The sequence below is a fragment of the Tinamus guttatus genome, unplaced genomic scaffold (genome assembly GCF_059628265.1).
Source record: "Tinamus guttatus ecotype Peru unplaced genomic scaffold, ASM5962826v1 Tinamus_guttatus_pri_ptg000423l, whole genome shotgun sequence".
NCBI classification, from domain to species: domain Eukaryota; kingdom Metazoa; phylum Chordata; class Aves; order Tinamiformes; family Tinamidae; genus Tinamus; species Tinamus guttatus.
The window spans coordinates 2,306,129-2,327,597 of record NW_028288957.1 but is presented as its reverse complement, the minus strand read 5'-3'; the positions used below and the strand labels follow the sequence as shown (position 1 = coordinate 2,327,597).

The 21,469-nt window shown below is 39.8% G+C and overlaps 1 protein-coding gene across 2 annotated transcripts in view; it reads left to right on the top strand.

The window, feature by feature from the left end:
- The window catches only part of ARHGAP24 (Rho GTPase activating protein 24), a 130,298-nt gene extending 110,718 nt beyond the window's left edge, over window positions 1-19,580 (top strand). For both annotated transcript variants that reach the window (XM_088531624.1, XM_010227925.2), the window contains 6 exons: window positions 3,822-4,029; window positions 13,524-13,656; window positions 14,470-14,543; window positions 15,231-15,352; window positions 16,813-17,881; window positions 18,835-19,580. In XM_088531624.1, coding sequence (XP_088387750.1) covers window positions 3,822-4,029; window positions 13,524-13,656; window positions 14,470-14,543; window positions 15,231-15,352; window positions 16,813-17,881; window positions 18,835-19,078 — 1,850 coding nt within the window. In that variant the 3' untranslated portion in view covers window positions 19,079-19,580. The remainder of the gene's footprint in view (window positions 1-3,821; window positions 4,030-13,523; window positions 13,657-14,469; window positions 14,544-15,230; window positions 15,353-16,812; window positions 17,882-18,834) is intronic.
- The last annotated feature ends 1,889 nt before the right edge of the window (window positions 19,581-21,469 follow it).

The following is a 21,469-nucleotide window of genomic DNA, read 5'->3' as shown; positions in this document are numbered from 1 at the left end:
AGTAAGTGGTGACCATAACCTTTGGCTGTCTTTTCATGGCTTCCCTGTAAAGGAGATACTCGTAGTTACCAGGTATAGCTGACCGTCCTCCTTCAGTCTTAGTCTGCCTCAGCCAGCCACTATAGTAACTGCCTTCTTGCCACCCCAATTGATTATAGTATTGTCTTTGTTTCTCAGTAGTCAATGTCTTGGTCTTTAAAAAGCATTAATTCATAATATCTCTAAAGCAATCTCTTAAGATGGGATAGGAATAGAATATTAGAAAGTAACAGTGAAAACAGGTGAACCTTAAAGGGCAGGGATCTTGGCTTTTGTACTGAAAAGTCCTTGCTGTAAACAGTGAAAAGCCAAAGAAAGACTACAGCACAATTATGAACAAGGTAAAATTTACAACAAAAAGATGTGCCCACAAAGTTGTAATTGTTTCTCTGCACTTCTGCTTCAGGCAACAGAGTTGAGTTATTTTTGCTTTTTTTTTGTTTTTTAATGAGGCATCAGTGGGTCTTGAACTTGAAATCCATACTTAGAGCTTCTCATGGCTAATTCCTTTCATGGACAAATATTGCCTGGTGTGGCATTCTCGATTTGTTAAGGGGACAAACATCTTTTTGTTGAATGATTTAGACTAGACTCGAAAACCAAGCAAGTCCTTCTGAGATGAATTCCAAGGTCAAGTAAGTTAGAACATAGAGCGCAGTAAATGGTAGCTTAGAGAAATGTTTAAAGGCGTGACATGGTGATTTACCCTTGATTTTCCCTAAGAGTGAGGCCTTAACTTTAGGCTACTCTATGGTCATCATTACCATACTAGGTATGTGCTTCCTAAAACAATGGGAGGAGATCCTCATGCTTTTGAGATGGACACAGCAGCATCACCATTTTATGGATGAGGAACCAAGTCTGTGAGGCTGTGAGTTAGGATTGCAGGGGACATGCCGACCTCTCTAGCCAGATGGGATGCAGCTGTCTGAAGGTCCCATAGGACCTGACTCCAGTCTGTCTAATCCTAGACCAGTACTGTAGCTTTGCTGCCTGCCTCTCAGGTCTTCTCAGCTAAGCATATTCTAAGTTCCCCAGTAAAAGTCCCCTAACTTGCAAAGTCTCCTGTTGCAGTCCATCGCAGAGAGTCCACATTTAATATGTCACCTTTGATAGGTGAACCATCTGCTACCTGTTATTTGTGCTTAGAAATATTATTTGGCACTAGTCAAGGGCATCTTAATGTTGTGTAGTTGCCAAGTGTTTTCAATATTTTGCAGCTTGTGTTACAGTGCATCAACAATTTATAACAATGCAGAAACATTTTTTTCTCCTACTGCACAAAAATGCACATTCTGATTTTATTCATTTTGTTAGACATGTATTGAAAACCTCTTCTAAAATGAAAAAATGCAGTAACTCAAAAATGTATTGATATCAAGTGATGCGTTTTGACTGCAATGTCATTATTAATAGGAGTCTCAAAAGTAGTCTGATAGTTTTGAGAACTTGCTCTTTCCTCTGCAGTGGACTGAATGAATGGTTGCAGGTTGCAGCTCTGCTCCTGCAAGAAGAGGGTGCGAGAGCAGGGCTTTTTCAGCCTGGAAAACGGAGGACTTTGGGGGAAAACGGGCTCTTCAGTAAACATCAGGAGAATGAGAGACAGTAGACATAAATTAAAACAAGAATACAAGAAAAAGCTTTCTTACCATGGAGACAGTCAAACAGTGGGACAGACTGCCTGGAGAGGTCATGCAGGCTCCACTCTTGGAAGTTTTCAGGACCATGATTCTAAAGCTTCAGCAGTGCACAAACCTCCGCAAGGCAAAAAGATCAAAGATTTACTAGATTCCTTTATTATAGTAACATATCTAGCTTGAATCTCTTAATTTAAATGAATGAATGAATAGCATTTTTTTTAGAAAGCAGAGAAACCACTTTTCTCCTTTATAATGTTAAGTTTGAACACACTGTCAGAAAAAATACTAAGAAGAATCATGTTTTGCAAGATTTTCAGAACAACAGTCTTGAGCCAGTTATGAAATTGTGTCATGCTATTTCCATTATTTGAGCAGTGGGTTGTACTACAAAAGGTTCAAGTCATGGAGGCTTGCATGGAGTGCATTCAGCTGAGCTTTCATGTTACTACTGTAAAAGATGTGAATTTGTTTCAGTCTGTTAGATATAGGTGCCTTTATTTGGAAAGTCATGTGCTTCTCCATTACAGTAGCTCCAAAAGTGCCTAGATTTATGAAAACTTGGCCCTCGTGGAGGCGAGTTCGGATCTGATTCCCCTAAATAAGCCATACATTTGGCTGAAGGCATTCTGGGGCAATTCCAAAAGCAGAAGGGGGCTGTGAAAACTCTGGATTCCCTTAATCACAGTGATTCCCTTACGGCCTTTCAATGGGCCTTTTTCCTTAAATCCACTACTTAGAGAAAGGGAGGCTAGAAAACAGAGCAGCCTGAGCATTTCCTCAGTATAAACCAGCAACAACTGAAGAAGCCCAAATGCATTTAATAGTCCCACCACCCCCATAGGGTGTTTGCCAGGAGGTTAGGAAGATATGTAAGGAATAAAAACATATTTTCTATCCTCGGTCAGCATTGGGAGGCTGACTCCCTGGACACCAAGTATTTTGCATCAATTGGTTTTCTTACAAGCATGATTTTCTCTGAAATTTCAACAATTTCTCCTTTCATTGTTAAGTGTTGGGTTTTGGCTGTTTTACAACACAGAAAGAAGTGGGCTAATAAAGTGTGACTGTGTGATGGTCAGTCCCCTTAGCCACTGCTATGCTTGACACCTACAAGCGAGAGTACTGCCATAATCACCAATTGTATTGTTCTGTATTCCAGAAACATTTCTGGATGACTTAGTTGGACATGAGTTACACTCTACAATCATTTTCTGTGTTACAGTAAAAGTAACTGCTCTTAACTACAAACCTAGACCTTCAGTATGGAGGATTGCAAAGCAATGGATGAAGAAGTGACAGCTTGCTACCCTTTGCCATGACACCCTGGAGCATGTGCAAAACAATTTTCCCCCACACCCAGGGCAGAAGCATGAATTACTTTTTTTCCTGCAGGAAAAACACCGTGCTGAAAGTCACTCTGGTGTCACTGAGATGCTACTTCAGGCTGCATCCTACTTGAACCTGTGGTTACTTGTTCACATGCTGGTAATTTATGGCTGACATCGTTTTGGGAACGAGAGCCAAAAGCAGAAGCTGACCAGTCCACTGCAGTTTGTCTGACATATTTTGTCTTTCATGTCATGATTGTTTTCCATACACACAGTTTCTTGTTGCTGAAGCAGAAAGTCATAGTGCAACTATGTGTAAATTATAGGATTGAGCTTTCTTGTTTATGTGTGGAACTTTATCATTTGATTCAGTGGGAATGAAATCCCAAATGATATTTAGAAATCTTTTCTCTCAATGTTTAAAGGAATAATTTCTGTGCCACTGAGAGTGATATTGAAAGTACTTCATTTTATGTAGGTAATTAGCTGTGAAGCAATGGATGGGAAATTTGTGTCGCTTTTGAATTGGAAGATTTGTGACAGAAAATCCTACTTGTATTGTTTCTGTATATTTTGTACTCCTGGTCTGAAAAGGCACTCACAGTACATTTCAAATAATGTTTTGAAGTATTTCTGTAAAATACAGCAATGTCAGGTTTTGATATATCAAGTGTGAAATTGAGCATTAAATTCTTAGGAAAGGAGGAGATTAATTATCTGTGTATTTAAATGACCTATAAATTGTATGCGTTTTAACATTCCTCAAACACTTTTGTGAGCCTCAACCAAGTTACATCTCTCTCTATTTATGCAGGTATTTTTGGCCAGAAGCTGGAAGACACTGTCCGATATGAAAAGCGCTATGGGAACCGCCTGGCTCCTATGCTGGTGGAGCAGTGTGTGGATTTTATCCGACAGCGGGGGCTAAAGGAGGAAGGGCTTTTTCGACTGCCTGGGCAGGCTAATCTTGTCAAGGAGTTGCAAGATGCATTTGACCATGGAGAGAAGCCTTCTTTTGACAGGTAAAATCTCCAGGTGTCCCGACTCACTAAGCCTAGGCAGGATGTGAAGTCATCTGAAGTGCACTGGCTGTCCTGCAGTGCTGTACAACATGTGACAGTGACAGTTTTTGTACTCATTTATAATTTTGGGCCTTTCATCTTTCAATAAAAGTAACTGTACCTATCACAACAAACCCAAAAGTTTCTGAGAGTCCACTATTCATACCATTTTTCAAAGCTAGTAAGAAATTTTGGGGCCCAGAAAGAACCAAGTCCTGTCCTCATAAATGCCTTCAGTCTTCTGTAAGATAAACTTACTGGGCAAGTTGTGGTCTGAAGTGTGATTGTGTCCAAAATTACACTCTTCTGCTAAAAGTAACCATGAGTAGTAAAGCATGCAGCTCTCCTGCAAGGAGAGCTCACAGGACTAGTACATTTATTTGGAGGATGCAATCAGTGGATTATGACTGGTGCAAAGCCTTTGTAATGCTGTGCTAATAAGATAAATCTAATGAAAATCTGATTTCATGAGACAGTAAAAGAGCTGTTATCTTTCATGTGTATTTTGATTGACACCTTTAACACACCCCCAAAATGGAATTGGGATTCTGCATTCCCTTTGAGGTTCTAACTGCAATGAGGAGGCAGCACACTTTTATTTTGCAAGACCTTTGGCTGATAGCAATGCAAGTAATAGAGCACAGCTTAATCTTTTAGTGTAAAAATATGCCAAGATACCTTCCTTACCCCTTCAAAGTGAGCAAATGTGATATGTGTGGAGGTGTGTGTATAAGAGAGATACAAAAGGCAGACATCTGCCACGCTGTTTTATCTGCCTGACCATTACTTTAAGCAATGCTGAGAATTTCTTAGTGCCCTGGAGAAGAAGAGTCATTGTCTTCATGCCAGGATTATTACTTCGACATCCAAAAGCAAGGGCTAGAGTGGTTGGGTGCTCTGGGAAGTGAAAATGTTAGCTGGTGAGCATTTGCAGCAATTTATTCACTATTAAAATACTGAATAACTGTGTTGTGGATACAGGTAAATGGTTTTTAAAGTAAGTAGAAATTTACCTTAGTCAGGCATCCATTGGGAGTGTTTTTCTTTCTTGGTCTTTCAAGTTAACTGCTACTGGGTTTATGTGTGGCATAACCTCTACCGCTTACAAAGTTGTAAGAGGGCAAGCAGCAGGGGCAAAAGAAATCCCCAAAGTGTATTTTTATCATGTCTGTAAGCCAAATGATTGAGAAGGAAATGCCTAAGAAAACAGGCAACCTCCAAACTTGAGGAACATAATTTAGGGGACACCCTATTCAGAGGTGCTGCTCTAAAGAAGTGCACACATGGTATCTGCTCAAAACAAGGGAGACCAGGGATGAGCAGCATCAGTATCTTTTGCAAGGTTATCTAGCAACATCTGTGGCACACTAACAAGCCCCAGGAACAGGCAGCCAGTCGAGCTTTAGCAGATGAAACAGAGAAGAGATTCTGCATGCTGCTGCTGTGAAGTAGGCATGTGATCTCTGCTGCAGCAGTTAAATGTCAGCTGGAGCTACCTATAAATCAGAGGTACTGCAGCTCTGCTTGTGAAGCTACGTATTTATAGAACACCTACTTTGTATGCTTGCACAGGGAGGAGGTGGCTGGGTTTGTTTTGGATGTTTTTTCTTTTTTGTTTCGTTTTTCACATCTTGTATTTTGGAGGTGATGTGTGATGTAGATGTAGCAATGGTCCAGAAGTTAGACTTAAATCTTGTTCTTATCTTTGCTACCATTAGGCATCTGTGTTTTTTCCTCCAACCTTTTGTTTTATTTGTAAGCTTTTGAAGTGCAGGTCATTTTACAGTTTCTATAGTGTCTACAGGATTACCTGGTTTCTGGGTAGCTTTTTTCCTTGTGCTAAACAACAGCATAGTCTCCGTCTCTGTGCTGCAAGATGACCTCTTGGAAAGTGGCCGCAATCTGAAAAGTGCTGTAGAAAAAAAGAAATTTATTAAAGGCCCATGCTATTTTCTCTCATAGACTTTCAGATCCAGTGCGTTTAATTTGTAATGATGAATCAAAAGTCCAATAGTGCAAAAATCAACACCGCGCTCTCTAATGATTTATATTCTTCCTTTCCCATAGCTCAATAATAAAGATTCTGCAGCTAGAGCTTATAGCCAGTATTGTTCATGAGGCACAAAGCACAACAGAATTAATGTTACTCCTGTAAAAGTGCTGGGTCATCAGCTGTAACTGAAACAAAGACTAGCTTTTGTCTTTGGTATTTAAAGTAATATAAAGATCTGATGTTATGAGTAGGATGCCATTTTTCACACTGACATCTCTTCTACGTCTAAATTCACGTAAGTTAAACAAAGATGTTAGAATAAATGAAGATGATGTGAAATTAGTGAGCATGGGCAGGTATATGGTTTTCAGTGGGAAATGAAAATATTAAAAAACCATTCTTGTCTTTACACTTTCTTAGCTAATTAGGTAAAATACATAATTTGTAGAATTAAAGGGAAAAATAAAGGTAAGATCTTATAGACATCTTAAGTACTCTTTTCTTGAAAAATTCACACCTTTTTAAATATCCTTCTCAAGCTCCAAAGTCACAAAACCTATTATCTGGTGTAAAACATCCAACATCTCTCACGCCAATATCAAAACTGGAGCATCAGCATTTCCTGCTGCCTCTTGGAAAGAGAGTTAAAGTTGCTACAACTGAAAACTGCTGAGAGTAGCCTCTGTTGAAGCCCTTTGTGCTTCAGCAAAGTGCTTTGTGCTGTGTGGTGAACAAAGGAGAAGAGCAAAAAATCCATGTCAGTTTAAAAAAAAAAATCTCAGTTCCTATGTATGTGTATATATGTAAATCTGCTTCAAAGATCTAGCACTGCAATTAGGCAATTGTTAGTACCTTGAAATACTTTAGAATCCTTAGATCTTTGCGTAGAATTTTCTCTTTCAGGAAAGCTGATCTGTTTGTCCTTTGAGTGGCTGTTTGTGTCTGCTGCATGGCTTAGATTTTAAACTGAAAATCCCTCAGCTACTGCTTGTTAATACATTTGTAATGATATATGCCAAGTAGATTATGACTGTTTGTTCTGCAAAATTAGCACAGCGAGTATGGCATTGCTTAAGGAAAACAAGCAGAGGGGTTTCTTTGTTTTAAAATTTTTACCTTGAAGGGTAAAAAATTGGATGCCTCTTTCTAGATTATCTCTTTCCATGTGTTGTTCGTCAGTTAGTACCTGACGATATGGCAGTTAAGATTTCTCAGGAAGAAGTGGCATTTGAAATGTCATTGAAACAGATATTAATATTTATGTAGTCAATATATGTATGTCATGTAGATTTTTATAACTATTGTAATTGATGTGTATAATCCAGAAGTTCAGAGGAGTTTTAAGAATACGTAGCTCACGTGCATTTGTTTGTGTGTATCCATGAGAGAGAAAGCAAACACATGCCCGCATAATTAACCAAAAGAAATTCCCTGCTAAGCCCTCTCATGAATCACTTCTTCTAAAGAGGAATAGAGTCTATTATGGGCTGAAATGTTCCTTGCTCCTCTTCTCACCATTGCTATCAGCTCGGAATATGATATGCAAGTGGCTGTATGTGATAGCTGGCAGGCATAAGGCTTACAGAAGTCAGATAGTTTGGAATATAGGAGAACTTGGTAGGTTCCTGTTCATTTAATCACTGGGATTGTCAAAAAAAAAAAGTAGTGAATGACAAGTGTGGTACTAATGTAATAGCTTCAAGGTCAGAAGGACTAGTTGCAAAATCCTAAATATATGGAGAACAAGAGAATCTGCAGTAGTTACTGCATCCTGTCTCACCAAGGGCACAGTCAAAGGACACCATAAATTACCTTTAACTCTAAACCTGGCATAGGTTTTATTAAGAAGTTTTTATTAAGAAGAGGACTCCTCTTTATTAAATATGTCCGTAATGTACATGGGAAATTACATACAAGGGCTCAGCCTTTCAGGCTGGATGTCAAATCATAATGCTAGCACAAAGGAAGAACACACTGAATAAGGTGTCAATACTGAATCCAGTCCTTCTAGGAACACTGGACATGGGACTGGAGAATAACAGTACTTTCTGAATTGCCAGATGCTGCTCATCTTCTCTGAATCGAGGTAAATTCTGGCAAAGTAAATGTTTTTACAACATGAAAGTAACTGTGCTTTCAAAAAAAAAAAAAAAAAAGCAAATGTTTTTTCAACCCAGAGGCATTCAGCTATTAATATCCTCTGTGTCTTTAGGGCTAAGCATTGTTCATAGGAGAGCTGTTTGTGTGTTTTAGGAGATGAGTGTATTTGGAATTTATGAGTCTTATATTAACTTATTATAATATCTTTTTGTTCTTCGTAGTGTATTACTTCTGTTATAGTAAGTGGAAGGATGTTACAGAAGGGAATATATAGGCAAGCCCATGATGGGGTTCCCTGTTAGCTAAATCCTTGTTAGTCACATTTGCTTTATTTATTAAGGTTCTGTTTTATTTCTCACTTCACAGTGGCTGTGGCAGCTGCTAGGCAGTGTGGCCCCCACCAAAGCAGCTAGGTGACCCCCAGGAGAGGACTGCTTTCCTGGGCATTGCCCAGAACTTGGTCCTACCATACTCTATGAGATGAAGTCACCACGGTTCCTTTTACATTCTCATTTCCCCACAGAAAACAATTACACATTTTTTCATCTTTGACAAAAGCAAAAAATTAGAGCTGTCTTGGTATGGCTGCAGTTTGCACTGGCACTATATGGGCTACAGCTAGATGTGGGCTTAGAAACCATAAGTGATGAAAAATTTATTTTTTCTAAATATAAACCTGTATATAAGAGTTTACTTCGTTTAAAATCATAATTCCTTATGAGAAAAAGGCTTTATTCCCCTCCTTGGATGTGGACGAATATCGTGGAAGCTCCTTAAAGTGGCTTTATCTTGAGAAAACTAGTGCACTTGGGTTTATTCAAGATGGTGTTTCTCTCCCCGCTAGCCCCAAGCAGTGTTAGAAACAAGAGTAAGTATAAGATTTTGTTGGTGAGACACTGTTATTTTTTTAGTGTAATAACACCTTAAAAAAAATTGCATCTTTATTAGACAGCTGATGCCTGCCAAAGATCTTAGGCCTGTGAATATTCCTGGCAGTTTTTGAATTCTTGGCAATTTCAGAACTGAAATAGTTTTTTACTGGGAGTAAACCCAGATCCCTGTAGCCAGACTTCTGTAAATGTAGACAACTGAGGTGGAGGTTTTGACTGCTTCAGAAGTTGAAGGTGAGATTTCAGTTGGCCTTTAGATTACATGCCTATTTTATATATATATATATATATATGTGTGTGTGTGTGTGTGTATGTATATATATGTATATATATTATGTATACATTCCATAGGGAAATATATAGTCATGGGCATGCAGTTCTTAGAAACATGCTCTAAGTGGCTCTGCTTGTGCAGGCGTGTTGGACTAGATGATCCTGTTGGGCTATGATGAGCCTCAGCTGTGAATGCTTGAGGTTACTTCCAACCCCAGCCATTCTGCAATTCTATGCAATGTTAGAGGTGCAAGCTCTGAAGATGCTACCAAAGGGAAGAGAAAAATGATGTGGGGTGTTCAACCTAATCTTTGCATAGTCCACTTGCAGCATTGATTATATCACCCTTGATTTCACCTTAGCTGTTGAACAGGGCTGTGGTCTGTGACTCAAATTGCAGGGAATTCAGGGATCTATTATTACTCAAAGTGTTAGAGCTTTTCTATTCTCCTTTATTAGCAGAATTCCTAAATTGATTTACAGCTTCATAATTTTCTTTTCCCTACTGTTTGTTCTTTATGCAAACTGCGTTTGTGTCATCAAGGTCTAGAGCTATTTTTGGCATAGCATTAATCTTTTTGCAATGTGACCTTGCCCTGTTACATTTCCTCTCTGAAAGTTTATGAGGAGCCTGTTGGCTTTGCGCTCTGAAACGCTGACTGCAGCGCTCTGAACGCACTTTGTGCTTGGCTATGAGTGCAAGGGTTTTGCATGGATTTCTGGTGACCTGCTGGGCTTTAGTAATTTTTGTTTATGGTGGAGAGGGTGAAAATCTCCAGGCAGTGTAATCAGTCTGACAGCAACTTCAGCAACTTCCACAGTGTCTGTGATATCACAAAGGAAAGTGCTGTCAAAACAGCACTGCCACGAGGGATATTAATGACAGAGTTCACATGAATAGCGCTTTGAATACATGTAGACTGATGACTAAGGAGGGAGTTGTGATGTGCTGGCATTTGTAATGCCTTCACACGGGCAGTAGTGGAGAAGCGCTGTTAATACTTTACCAGTAAAGGAACCAGCATTTGGGCACATTTGTTTCACTGTACCCTGTGAGCAGGAAGAGATTTCTGCTTCCTTTTCCATTAGACATGGATACAGCAGCCTGTTCTACCTTAAGGGCAGCACAGCAGTCACAGTTGGGCTGCTTTTGCTCTGCTCCCTGAGAAAGAAATGTGGTGACCCACAGCCCATACGCCTGGTTACAGGGGCCTGTGGAAATCAAAACCTGTCTTGACCACGATATCTTGTGAAGGCAAACCTCCCACTGCGGCATGTCAAACGGGAAGGGAAGTGTCCGTTCAGGTCCCAAGAGTTTGTGACTTCAATTGCTTGTCCCTGCAATTGGACTTTGACAACACAAATCCATGTTTGTTTGCTTCTTTTTTAGCATTTTCAGTTCTCTACGGTAATATTTAAACAGAGCAGCTATACCCACTCTTGCACAAAAGAATTTTAAAAGATGCTCATACCAAAAAATGTGAAAATTGGAAGGGCGGCCTAAGGAAATGCATTGAGAAACTCACTGTCAACGTTTATTAACATCTAACAAAATATTTTTTAATCATGTTAATTATGAATGCATAATTGGTTAAAAACTTTGATGTTAGTGTCAGACAGCAAAAGATATATTGGGATAGATATGATTATTACTTTTCTGTAGCTGTAATGGTATTAGGATATAGGCAAGGCCACGTTTGTCATTTTCTAAACTGATCAGCTGGAGAAAGTCCATGAGGAAAAGGGCCCTCTGCAGGCCCTGAAAAGCTCAGCAGATATTTTCAAAATGCATTTCAAAGCAGATGAAATTATATAAGTGCCCTCAAGGCAAATGTATTAGTGCCCACTTTCTTTCTTTTTTAAAAATACTTTTCTACATACAGAACCAATTCTATCTGAGCCAGTGTTCCCCTTACTAGAGCCAATATTCTATATATTAGAAGCATTATTTTATTTGCTTGATTAGAAAGCAGATCCCTACTGATGTGGTTACAAGACTACAGACAAGAAAGGGGAACAAATGTTTCCGATCTACAGGAGAACTTGAAATTCAGCAGTCCTTAAAAAAAAAAAGAGCTGTCCTCTGTGGCTGAAACGGACTTGATGGTACTTGTGGGTGGAAATGCCTAGAACAGAGATGGAATAAAACTGGAGCCCGCCATTTTGAAGTTTACCTTTGCATTTTAAGTTGAAGGGTGAAAAAAGAATATCAGACCAGTCTAAAGTCTAAACAGTCCATGCAGTGGTTTGTATAAGACATTCTTAGTTTCATTATTAATCATGTTTTATATCAATGTTGTATATTGAAAGGAGATTTCTAGTCTCTACGTACCAGTTGCTACATAGAATTTTAAAAATTCAGCTCTGTTCAGCAGCTTTGCAAGGCTTCACAGATGCATCTGCATGTCTGTTTGCTTGTTTATGCTGTCAAACTATGTGGATAGACTGACTTGAAATCCCAAAAGGCATTCCAGGACGGTCAGGGACAAACAACAAACTTGTACAAATTTAGGGTCATCTTACTTTGCAATCCCACCATCTAGTGGCCGTCGCCTGGTAATGTCTGAGCACTCAGTAGAAGCTACCAAGCTAGGCCTGGATTTCGAGGCTAGCCCAGCAGGCACATTTGTGCAGGCTCCAAGAGGCTGGGTGGAGAATGGGGGCTGTGCTCTGTGGCTGCTGCTCTCCTTACAAGTCTGTCGGAATAGCACAGGTCTTTCCATGTGGATGCATGTATGTTGTACATGGAGCAATGAAGTGGGGTCAGTAGATGATTCCCATTTTGGATCCAAATCAGGCTAGAAGTGGAGGGTGGCAATGCGGGGATTAGAATTTGAACCTTCACTAAAATAGAAGTTTGAATTGGTGCTTGGTTTAGGGTTCCTCCAAAAAGTCCTTTCATACAGGTTCAGGAATTTTGGGATTGTTTTTCAGGGTCTAGAGATTTTTCCCTGGGAATTTATTTCTAGGGTGCTAAAATATACATATATAGTTATTTATAATTTTTCTTCCTCTTATTTTACTTAGATTGCTGATGCCACACTGTATTAATGTAAAGCTGTTCCCAGCATTCTTGTTAAGATTTAACTTCGTAAGAGCCATTCTTGTTTCAGCAAAGATCATTCCGACATAATGATTTACACATTTCTAAACAAGCCAAAGTGTGTCAAATGCCAGTGGTTCCCTTTGTGAAGTTGAGAATTTTAACAATGTTCAAAGGAAAAACACTGCTAAAGAAAAAAGAACGATAAAGCCATGTCTGTTGTAGAAATCCCTATTTTTTTAGGAGTGAAGTGGGCATGAGTTAGTACCAGTTTTTCAGGCTTTTTCAGAAATCAGATGGAAGGCTATCCGGCTGTCGCATAATTCTGTTTAACTGAAACAAAGAAAGCTTGTAAAATATAACAGCGAGGAAATATGTAAAGAGATGTCTGCACAGCTAAAACTAGAGATGGTGTCAGAAAGAATGAGATCTCTTCATGCTGACTGGTATTTTTGTCTACTTGTGCTTAACTTCTTTTTACAGAAGTGCTTCAAACTAAGCTCAGTACAACTTTACACACCCGAAAAAGATTTGAGATCATACTGCATGTTCTGACGTCATGATTTTCTTCTTTCTCTCCGTCTTCTTTCCTCTAGCATGTCCTGACTCATAACTACTTGCAGCCTAGAAGAACCTAAGTTTCTTTAAACTGCTTTTTAAGAAAGCATGTGTTACGGTGTCACCTTTTCGACTGTCATCTTACTTAGACTTACGCTGACTGAACCCTAACATGTTGTCTTTTGTTCTACCACCCATTCTCTAAGCTTGGGTGATTTGCTATGCTTTGGTTATGAGGTCTGGTTACCGGCTCTAGGGAAATTTGCACGTATGATTTTGTTAAAAGAGATTTTCTGCATGTGTGATGTGAGATGACTCTGAATGATAGCCAAAATCATCTCCATACCATTTTCTACAATAAAATGTTTGTCAGCTCTGATGATTTATTAGTACCGGAGCTTTATTTGCAGGTAGTCTTATGTCTCCTTTAGAGGACAAGGGAACTAAAACCAGATGACAGATGTGATTTGTAATTGTATATACTGATGATAAATAAAAACTCAGATTCTAAGGAAAATGTAAAGCAGGAGTTGGTAGCCTGTCAGTTGAACAGTATTTTCCTGATTCATAGTAAATCTTTTGTATTTCAATCCCACAGCAATACAGATGTGCACACAGTGGCGTCACTGCTCAAACTGTACCTAAGGGAACTCCCAGAACCAGTGATACCATATGCAAAATATGAAGATTTTCTTTCCTGTGCCAAAACCATCAGCAAGGAGGAGGAAACGGTGAGTGTGCAAATTGATCGAGTTTAAAAGGTTGGCATATTACAACCTCTTATGACTTATCTCCTCTGATTTAAGACTTGCCATTATTAATTTAGCCTGTCTTTATATGAAAATTATTTCTACCTAGCTCACTTGGCAGTCTGCACTGAATACCCTTTTTGCAATTTTTTTTTTTTTTTTTTTTTTGCTTATCATTGAATCACAGCTCAACTGAACATCATTGAGGCAAATGGCTCCCATTTTGCCCAGAGGGGCATTTGTTCTGTTTATGTGCCTAGCAATCTCAAGCGGTTGCTGTAAGGGTCTTACCAAGAGCTGTGCAACTCTTCCGGGGTCAAGTTGCAAGTGTCTTAGGTTGCCAAGCTTTTTTTTTTAATAATGGAAGTTTAAAGGACTCTATTAATTGCTTATCGTTGACCCAGAAAGCATTAGAAAGATGCCCTTCTATAGCAGTGCAGGGCCCTCCTTGAAACTCTTTAAAATTGGTGTAATAGCTATTAGCAAAATTAGTGCTCTTGCTTACAGTATCTGCCCTGCACTGGTTTAGTGTTGATACATATGTTTGAAGAACTAATAAATAGCACTAAGTTCTTCTTTTTGTATTGTAATGGGCATTCCTTTTATTTTCAGAGTAAATATAAATAGTCTGGGATGGTACTAGGTGTGAGCAAGCAATGGCTATGGATGAAGCAGTTTCTGTAATGTGTTTATTGCTTGTTAATTGCTGATATTGCTGACAGTTTTGGAATCTCTGTGGCAAACTACTAACAACCTCTGTTGCCTCCTCCTTTCTTCTTTCAATTGCCTACGTAGGGCCTGAGGGAGTTGGTGAAGGAAGTGAAGAGCCTGCCTTCTGTCAATTATAATCTGCTGAAATACATCTGTAGGTAAGCACACCTGCAAAAACATCGCGCTGCTCTTTGTAACTGAGAGCTGACAGACAAACCTGGCCCTGCATGTGCCCTGAAGGAAGAACATAGTTCTCAGAGAACTCATGAATGTGAGTGCACTAAAAATAAATGTTTGTTGTGCAACAAATTAGTAATTTGCATTATCAAGGTGTGCAGTTATGAGTTCCTTGAGCAAGAAAAGAAAGAAGGTAGAGGTGAATATCCTGTCCTCAGCACAGGGACCTGGTTTGCTCAATTCTTACGGCATTTATTGGCCATGGTTATACATAGTATCATTGAACACTGCATACGTCATTTAGTATACAGACTAGTTTTGCAGAAACATGAAAATGTTGCTAACATGCCTTTCACAGTTGCTATTTGTAAACTTACAGGAAGTTGATCTTTAAAAAGTTCCAAAATTAATAGAACTTCTTCTAATGGGAAGTTTGCAATTTGAAGGTATTTTTGGTGTCAAATATTTACCCTGGAGAAAAGGGTTTTGTGGGTTTTATGAATATATCAAGAAAATCAGAAGATGAGGAGAACAGCCAAGAACTTTTAAGATGTTGAATAAGGCTTGAAATGGAATACTTGATAGTATGCAAATACATCACATGGTTTGGAGTTTTTATTTCCTTTCTCTTTTCAATTATTCCTTAACAGCATCTTTCTATCCCACAGATTCCTTGATGAAGTCCAGTCTTATTCAGGTGTGAACAAAATGAGTGTGCAAAATCTGGCTACGGTATTTGGCCCCAACATCCTTCGCCCAAAAGTGGAAGATCCCTTGACTATAATGGAGGGTGAGTTGGATAAAATAGTACACAACTTGATCTAGGAAAAAGGATTACCTTAAGGTTTATTAACAGTACTTACCAGTCCCTATGGTACGTACAAAAAGTTCATAATATTTGTGTACATGAATACTTTTGTGGTTTTGTGGCTTCCCTCAGATACATTGTGACAGTTTAATATGAGGGCACCAAGATAAACCTCACCATGCTACAGAAATCCTATTTTACACATCTAGTCCATGTGGCAGTTTGAGAGAGAAATGCCAGGGCCTTGCTTGATTGCTGTCTTCCTTCGCTCTCTTATCACATCTCTCACAGGAGTCCTACATTTTGTGTGTACGTATTCCATATCACTTAATTTTCAACCCTTCCTCATTTGTACCTGCAGAACTGCCAAACTGACATAAATAGGGCAGTAACTTTACTTATCCTGACGCTTTTTTATGATTCAACTACCTGGTAGGCAAGTGCTGTGAATGCTTCTCTGGGCCAGACAGCACACTGGCCCTTTTCTTTCAGTCTTTTATGTGAAGTAGTATTTTAAAAAATCATAAAATTGTTCAAGAATTGAACAGAGCTGACACCAGTGAGAGTGATAACTCACAGCATGACAAACTGATGGGATACCATATATCTTCTGCTCAGCTGGGAGTGGAAAGACACAGGGATTCAAGACAGGAGGAGAGGAGTCAGCGACTCATAAAATGAAATACTATTTTCTGGCTCCGTATTTTCCAGAACTGGTTCATGTCAAAACAGTTATTTTTTGTGAAAGGTTGAGCAGGATAGATTATTTAAGTGGGTGGAAAGGGAAAACCATGTGTTTTTCCAGTTACTGTAACAACTCTCCAGCCTGCTTTTGAACAGCCCTAGTGCCAAAATGGCTCATGGCTGCTGTATGAGATGGCATTTAAGAGATGACATGCTGTTTTATACCCTTTGAAGCCCTTGTCACTGTTTTGTATTCAAGGCTGAACATGCAGCTATGGGTAATACCTACAGTTTGGGGATGAAGACCTACGGAGTTGCTTATGCCTGTAGGTGAATCAGAGTTAGTCCAATGTTTGTAGTAAAATTTTGCATATAACAGCTAATGTTTTTGGAAGAAATACAGTTAAACATGTCACAGATATAATCGGAAATAAACTACCTTTCTGCATAGTTCTGATAGGCAGCTTTACCTTGGCAAAATGTAAAAAAAAAAAAAAAAAAAAAAAAAAAAAAAAAGGGCAGAAAGTAAAACAAACAAAAAACCTTCAAGCCTAATTGGCTCTTGGTGATTGTTTTAAAGGGATGAGGGGCAAAGGTCCAAAATATTTCAGTGTAGTTGATGTGAAATGATATTACGCAACACAAAAATACTGATTAAAAGAGCAAAGCATGCCTCTGAAAGCTGTCTAGCTGAACCCCCAAATATACCCTGAAGAAAAGTCTCCGTTAATGACAAGGTGTTTGGTGTGTCTTTGCAGGTACAGTAGTAGTCCAGCAGCTGATGTCAGTGATGATAAGCAAGCACGAAGAGCTGTTTCCCAAGGATGCGGATCCTCAGATGGGACCTGAAGTGTGTAACAACAACAACGAAATGCCAAAGAAAACCACAATAGGTCAGCTACAGAACAAAGAAAATAACAACAGCAAGGAGTCAGCGGTGAGGCGCTGCTCGTGGGACACACCTGAGTCTCCCCAAAGGGCAAGTGTGGACAACGGGTCTCCCACAGCTGTGCCAAGCAGCAAGACAAGCAGCCCCAGGAACAGCATCCAGAAACTGGATGTCACAAGAAGTCCACCTCTGACGGTGAAAAAAAATCCTGCCTTTAATAAAGGTAGTGGCATAGTCACCAATGGGTCATTCAGCAGCTCTGTGGAGGGCCAGGAGAAGAGCCAGACCTTACCAAACTGTGCCCTGCAAACCAGGAGAACGGCATCCCTGAAAGGACCGGTGACTAAGATGGGCACACACAGTGTGCAGAACGGAGGGGTGCGGATGGGTGTTTCCAGCACAGATGGGCACAGCAATACCCTCAATGGCCGGACCCCAGGCTGGGTGCCCAACGGCTACGTCACGCTGAGGGACAGCAAGCAAAAGGAGTCGGTGAGTGACTCGGGACAGCACAACAGGCTCTCCACCTATGACAATGTCCACCAGCAGTTCTCCATGGTGAATTCTGAGGATAAACAGAGCGTGGACAGTGCTACCTGGTCAACATCCTCCTGCGAAATATCGCTCCCTGAGCACTCCAACTCCTGTCGTTCATCCACCACCACTTGCCCAGAGCAGGACTTTTATGGAGGTAACTTAGAAGACTCTGTGCTGGAAGGGCCGCCACAGGAAGACCCCTCTAATTCAGGAGACTATGAGAACAAAGGTGACCAAAGGAGTGTCGGGGGCCACAGCAGCAGAGCTACCAGCAGCAGTGATAACAGCGAAATATTTGTGGCCAACAGTACCAACAATCACAGTGCTCTACACAGCTTGGTGTCCAGCCTGAAGCAAGAGATGGCCAAGCAAAAGCTAGAGTATGAAACAAGGATAAAAAGGTAACGCAGCTTGGCTCTTCCACCTGACTGCCATTTGCAAAGCAAAAACAAGAAGCGCTCCCTCTCATGTCTGTCCTTTGCACCCCAGGTTCTGACTTGGAAGCTGAGAAGTCAGTACAGCAAGATAGTTAATGTTCCCGCATCATTGTGTCCAGCACAGGTAGCACCAGAAGTAGCAGTTACATGTGCTGCTGTCCCCCTAGAAACTGATAGGAACCAGACTCATAGCTCCCTTAGTGCCCTTCTGAAAGTTGGCTTTTTGCAGGCTCCTGATTCAGAGTAGAACAGGTAAAACTTAGCACTCTGTCCTGCTGTATCTGCATGGCACCTGGCCAGGAGAGAGAGGCCCTTTCAGCTGAAGCCCTATAGCATGTAAACAAAAAATCCATTATTGGTGTTAGTTGTATTTTTAGGTCATATTGTGACTTGAAATAAGATTTGTGAAAGCGAATAGAACTGATGATGACTGTTTAGCAATGCTGCCAGCCTGATGATTTTCAGAAGATACAAAATATGTTGAATTTTTTTAGTCAAACCTTGTTGTTTGCCATTTCTTTCAGATTTTGTGGATAGATATAGTAGATAAATCAGCTGAAGAAGAAATGAGCTATGAAACAGGCACTCAGGGCATTATTTTGACCCTGCATGTGACAGTAGGATGGGAGATAGGAGTCGATGTCTTGGGAAATAAAACGATGATTTAAGCCATTTCCGGCAGAATTAGATAGAGCTACCTGTACAACTTAATAGTGGTTGCTATTGTGCATTTGCTAACTGGAATAGGGATTACTCTGTGGGAGTGAATCAGTGACAAAGCCATTGTTTGCAGACACCTCTCAGAAATTTCATCTAAGCTTTGTAAATGAAAAGCTGAACACGCATGTGAGTGTCTCTGCGTAAGCCAGTCAGAACTGCTGCTCAGGAGTTACCTGCTTTTATTTCTGTTTCTGTAGCTTGGAGCAGAGAAATCTTACCCTGGAGACAGAAATGATGACCCTGCATGAAGAGCTGGATCAAGAGCGGAAGAAGTTCACAATGATAGAAATCAAAATGCGTAATGCAGAGCGGGCCAAGGAGGATGCAGAGAAGAGGAATGACATGTTGCAGAAGGAAATGGAGCAGTTTTTCTCCACTTTTGGAGACCTTACAGTGGAACCTCGCAGACCAGAAAGAGGCAACACCATCTGGATCCAGTGAGCATTGGAAATGTAGACTGTGGGACTTTAGGGAAGGCCTTATGGGGGTATGATACTATATCAGGTGGCTGGTCACCTGTTTGAGGCTAGTACTCAACATAATGTTATGAACTCTTGAAGGAAGAAATACAGATGATTAACCACTCATATCTACAGTGTGTACTTATCAAATTATATTCTTTGGATGCTTCATGAGACTACTGTTAAGTGTTACAACTGGATATGTGTATATAAATTTTGAAAAGATCACCTTAGAAAGTGAGAGATGTATCTCAAGAAATATTTTAATGCAAGTCTTGTATTTAAACTGGTAAATTGAAATGTTGTTGCAATCAAGCTTTATATCGAGGCTTTTTTCCCTTGCACTTAACGTAATAAGCTATTTTTGGCATTGTGTTATTATTTTGTTACTCAAATGTTTTTTTTTTTTTTGATTTTTTTTGTTTGTTTGTTTTGTTACCCCTCTTGCTGGGGGTTGAAAATAAACAGATGCATTAAGGTAAGTGTGCACATAGCTAACTGATTTGCGGCACTTCTAACAAGACAGCAGAATGAGAAACAGCAGGACACTACAGATAAAAGGGGTACTAATTTCCATCTTGATCACCAATTCTGTTAAAATATCAGGGCAACAATATCACTGTCACCAAAATCAAGTTCAACAGGAAAAGAGGAAACATGGTCAGGCTACGTGTTTGGGAGGGAGTTAGGGGCGGGTAAAAGGTAAGAACTTAGGAGATGAAAAGCAAATATAAGGACAACACAATCAGTCAGAGCTTTTGGGGGTATGTTAAAACAACCTGGTGTGCAATCACTGCTTGGAGCAGTAATACAAAAAAGTTGTGCCTTCACCATATTCAGATCTGAGTTAGTTGCATGCTCCAGGAGAAGCTGGCTCCCTTCTCTAAGGCTGCTGCAGTGATAAGCAGAGGGCATGGACTGATAGCCTTAGCAGTGTGACAGGTGCTGAAGACAAAAACAACAACAGAAAGGATGACCAAAGAAAGAAATTATCAGGGCAACACAAGTAACAAATAAGGAAGAAAACACATGAACATTCATCACCCATATTTACAGTGTATACTTAGCAATGATCATACTCCTCAAATGTTTCATGAGGCTACAGTCAAGTGCTAAAACTAGGAAAGCATCCACGTTCCTAGTGTCAGCTAGGAAACAATGAGAGGGAATAGACTAGCCATCCTAACACCATGTAGAAATTAAAAAAGGTCAGAAAAACTATGCTGTAAAGTAAGAATCTATCTGGCAACTTTACCACGTATAAAATGTGTATTTTTTTAGTGTATGTATTCTCTAAACCATGTTAAGGACTTGTTGTTTTTAACACTGTGTTTAGGACTGCAAGCTGTGTTTTTAAAGAGTGGCCATCAGATGTCTTGGCTTCCCCCTGGTGTCACTTAAATATATTACAGTTATATTTGAATTCCAGCTGAGAAAGAACTATGAAAGAACTCTGAGAAAGAACAAAGAACATTCTTGCTTCTAGTATGTTCATTACACTCAGGTGTGGGAACTGTTTTGTGAAACAAGCAGAAAGCTCCTATTTTGCAGCATGACTGCACTTGTTGATGGACTGTTTGGGTTTGGTAGCATTCCCTATGCCTTTCAAGATCTCTTAAAATTTAGAGAAATACACATCTCCCTCCCAGGCCTACCCTCAAGTGTCAAGAATGGAGTTCAGAGTGTTTTTGTTTGTTTGTCTGTTTCTTTCTTTCTTTCTTTCTTATATTAAGGCCTTTTCATTCAAGATGGCTAGGATGGTTTGTAAGATGAACTATTTCAGTGACGTATCTCCACATGGGTTCAGTGCTGTAATGTACATTATCCTCATTTTGGTATTGTGCTTTTTGTGGATTGCCATCTTCAGTCAGACTGGATGATGCTACTGCCGTTATTTCTTCAAGGCAGCGTGCGTTTTGCATGATGCAGTTTGTGTTTTAATATTTAATCAAATGGACCAGAGTCTCCTGGTATTCATTTAAAGCTATTTATGAAGAAAATTTTACTTTTCTTCCCTTGTTTCCCCCCACAGAGTGATCCAGGAATTTATTTTTGTTAAGTTTAAAGACAGTTGCTACCAAATGTTTTTTTCAGAACTCATGTCAGCAGTGCAACCCTGCTGCCTATAGAACCCTTGTTGACATGACCAGGAACCACATGTATAGATAGATGAGAAGAGGTTGCTCCTCACTATTACCAGTTAAGGAATATGAGGCCTGCAAACCTCTGAATTTCTTCCTAAAGGTTGTGGTTCAATGATAACATCTGATTGAACAGGTGTTGAAAGAGGAACATTTCCAGGTAGCTAAACCTACTGCCTACTGTGGCTAGATATGCAGCAGTCTTCCTCTCCTATTTTACATCAGAGTCA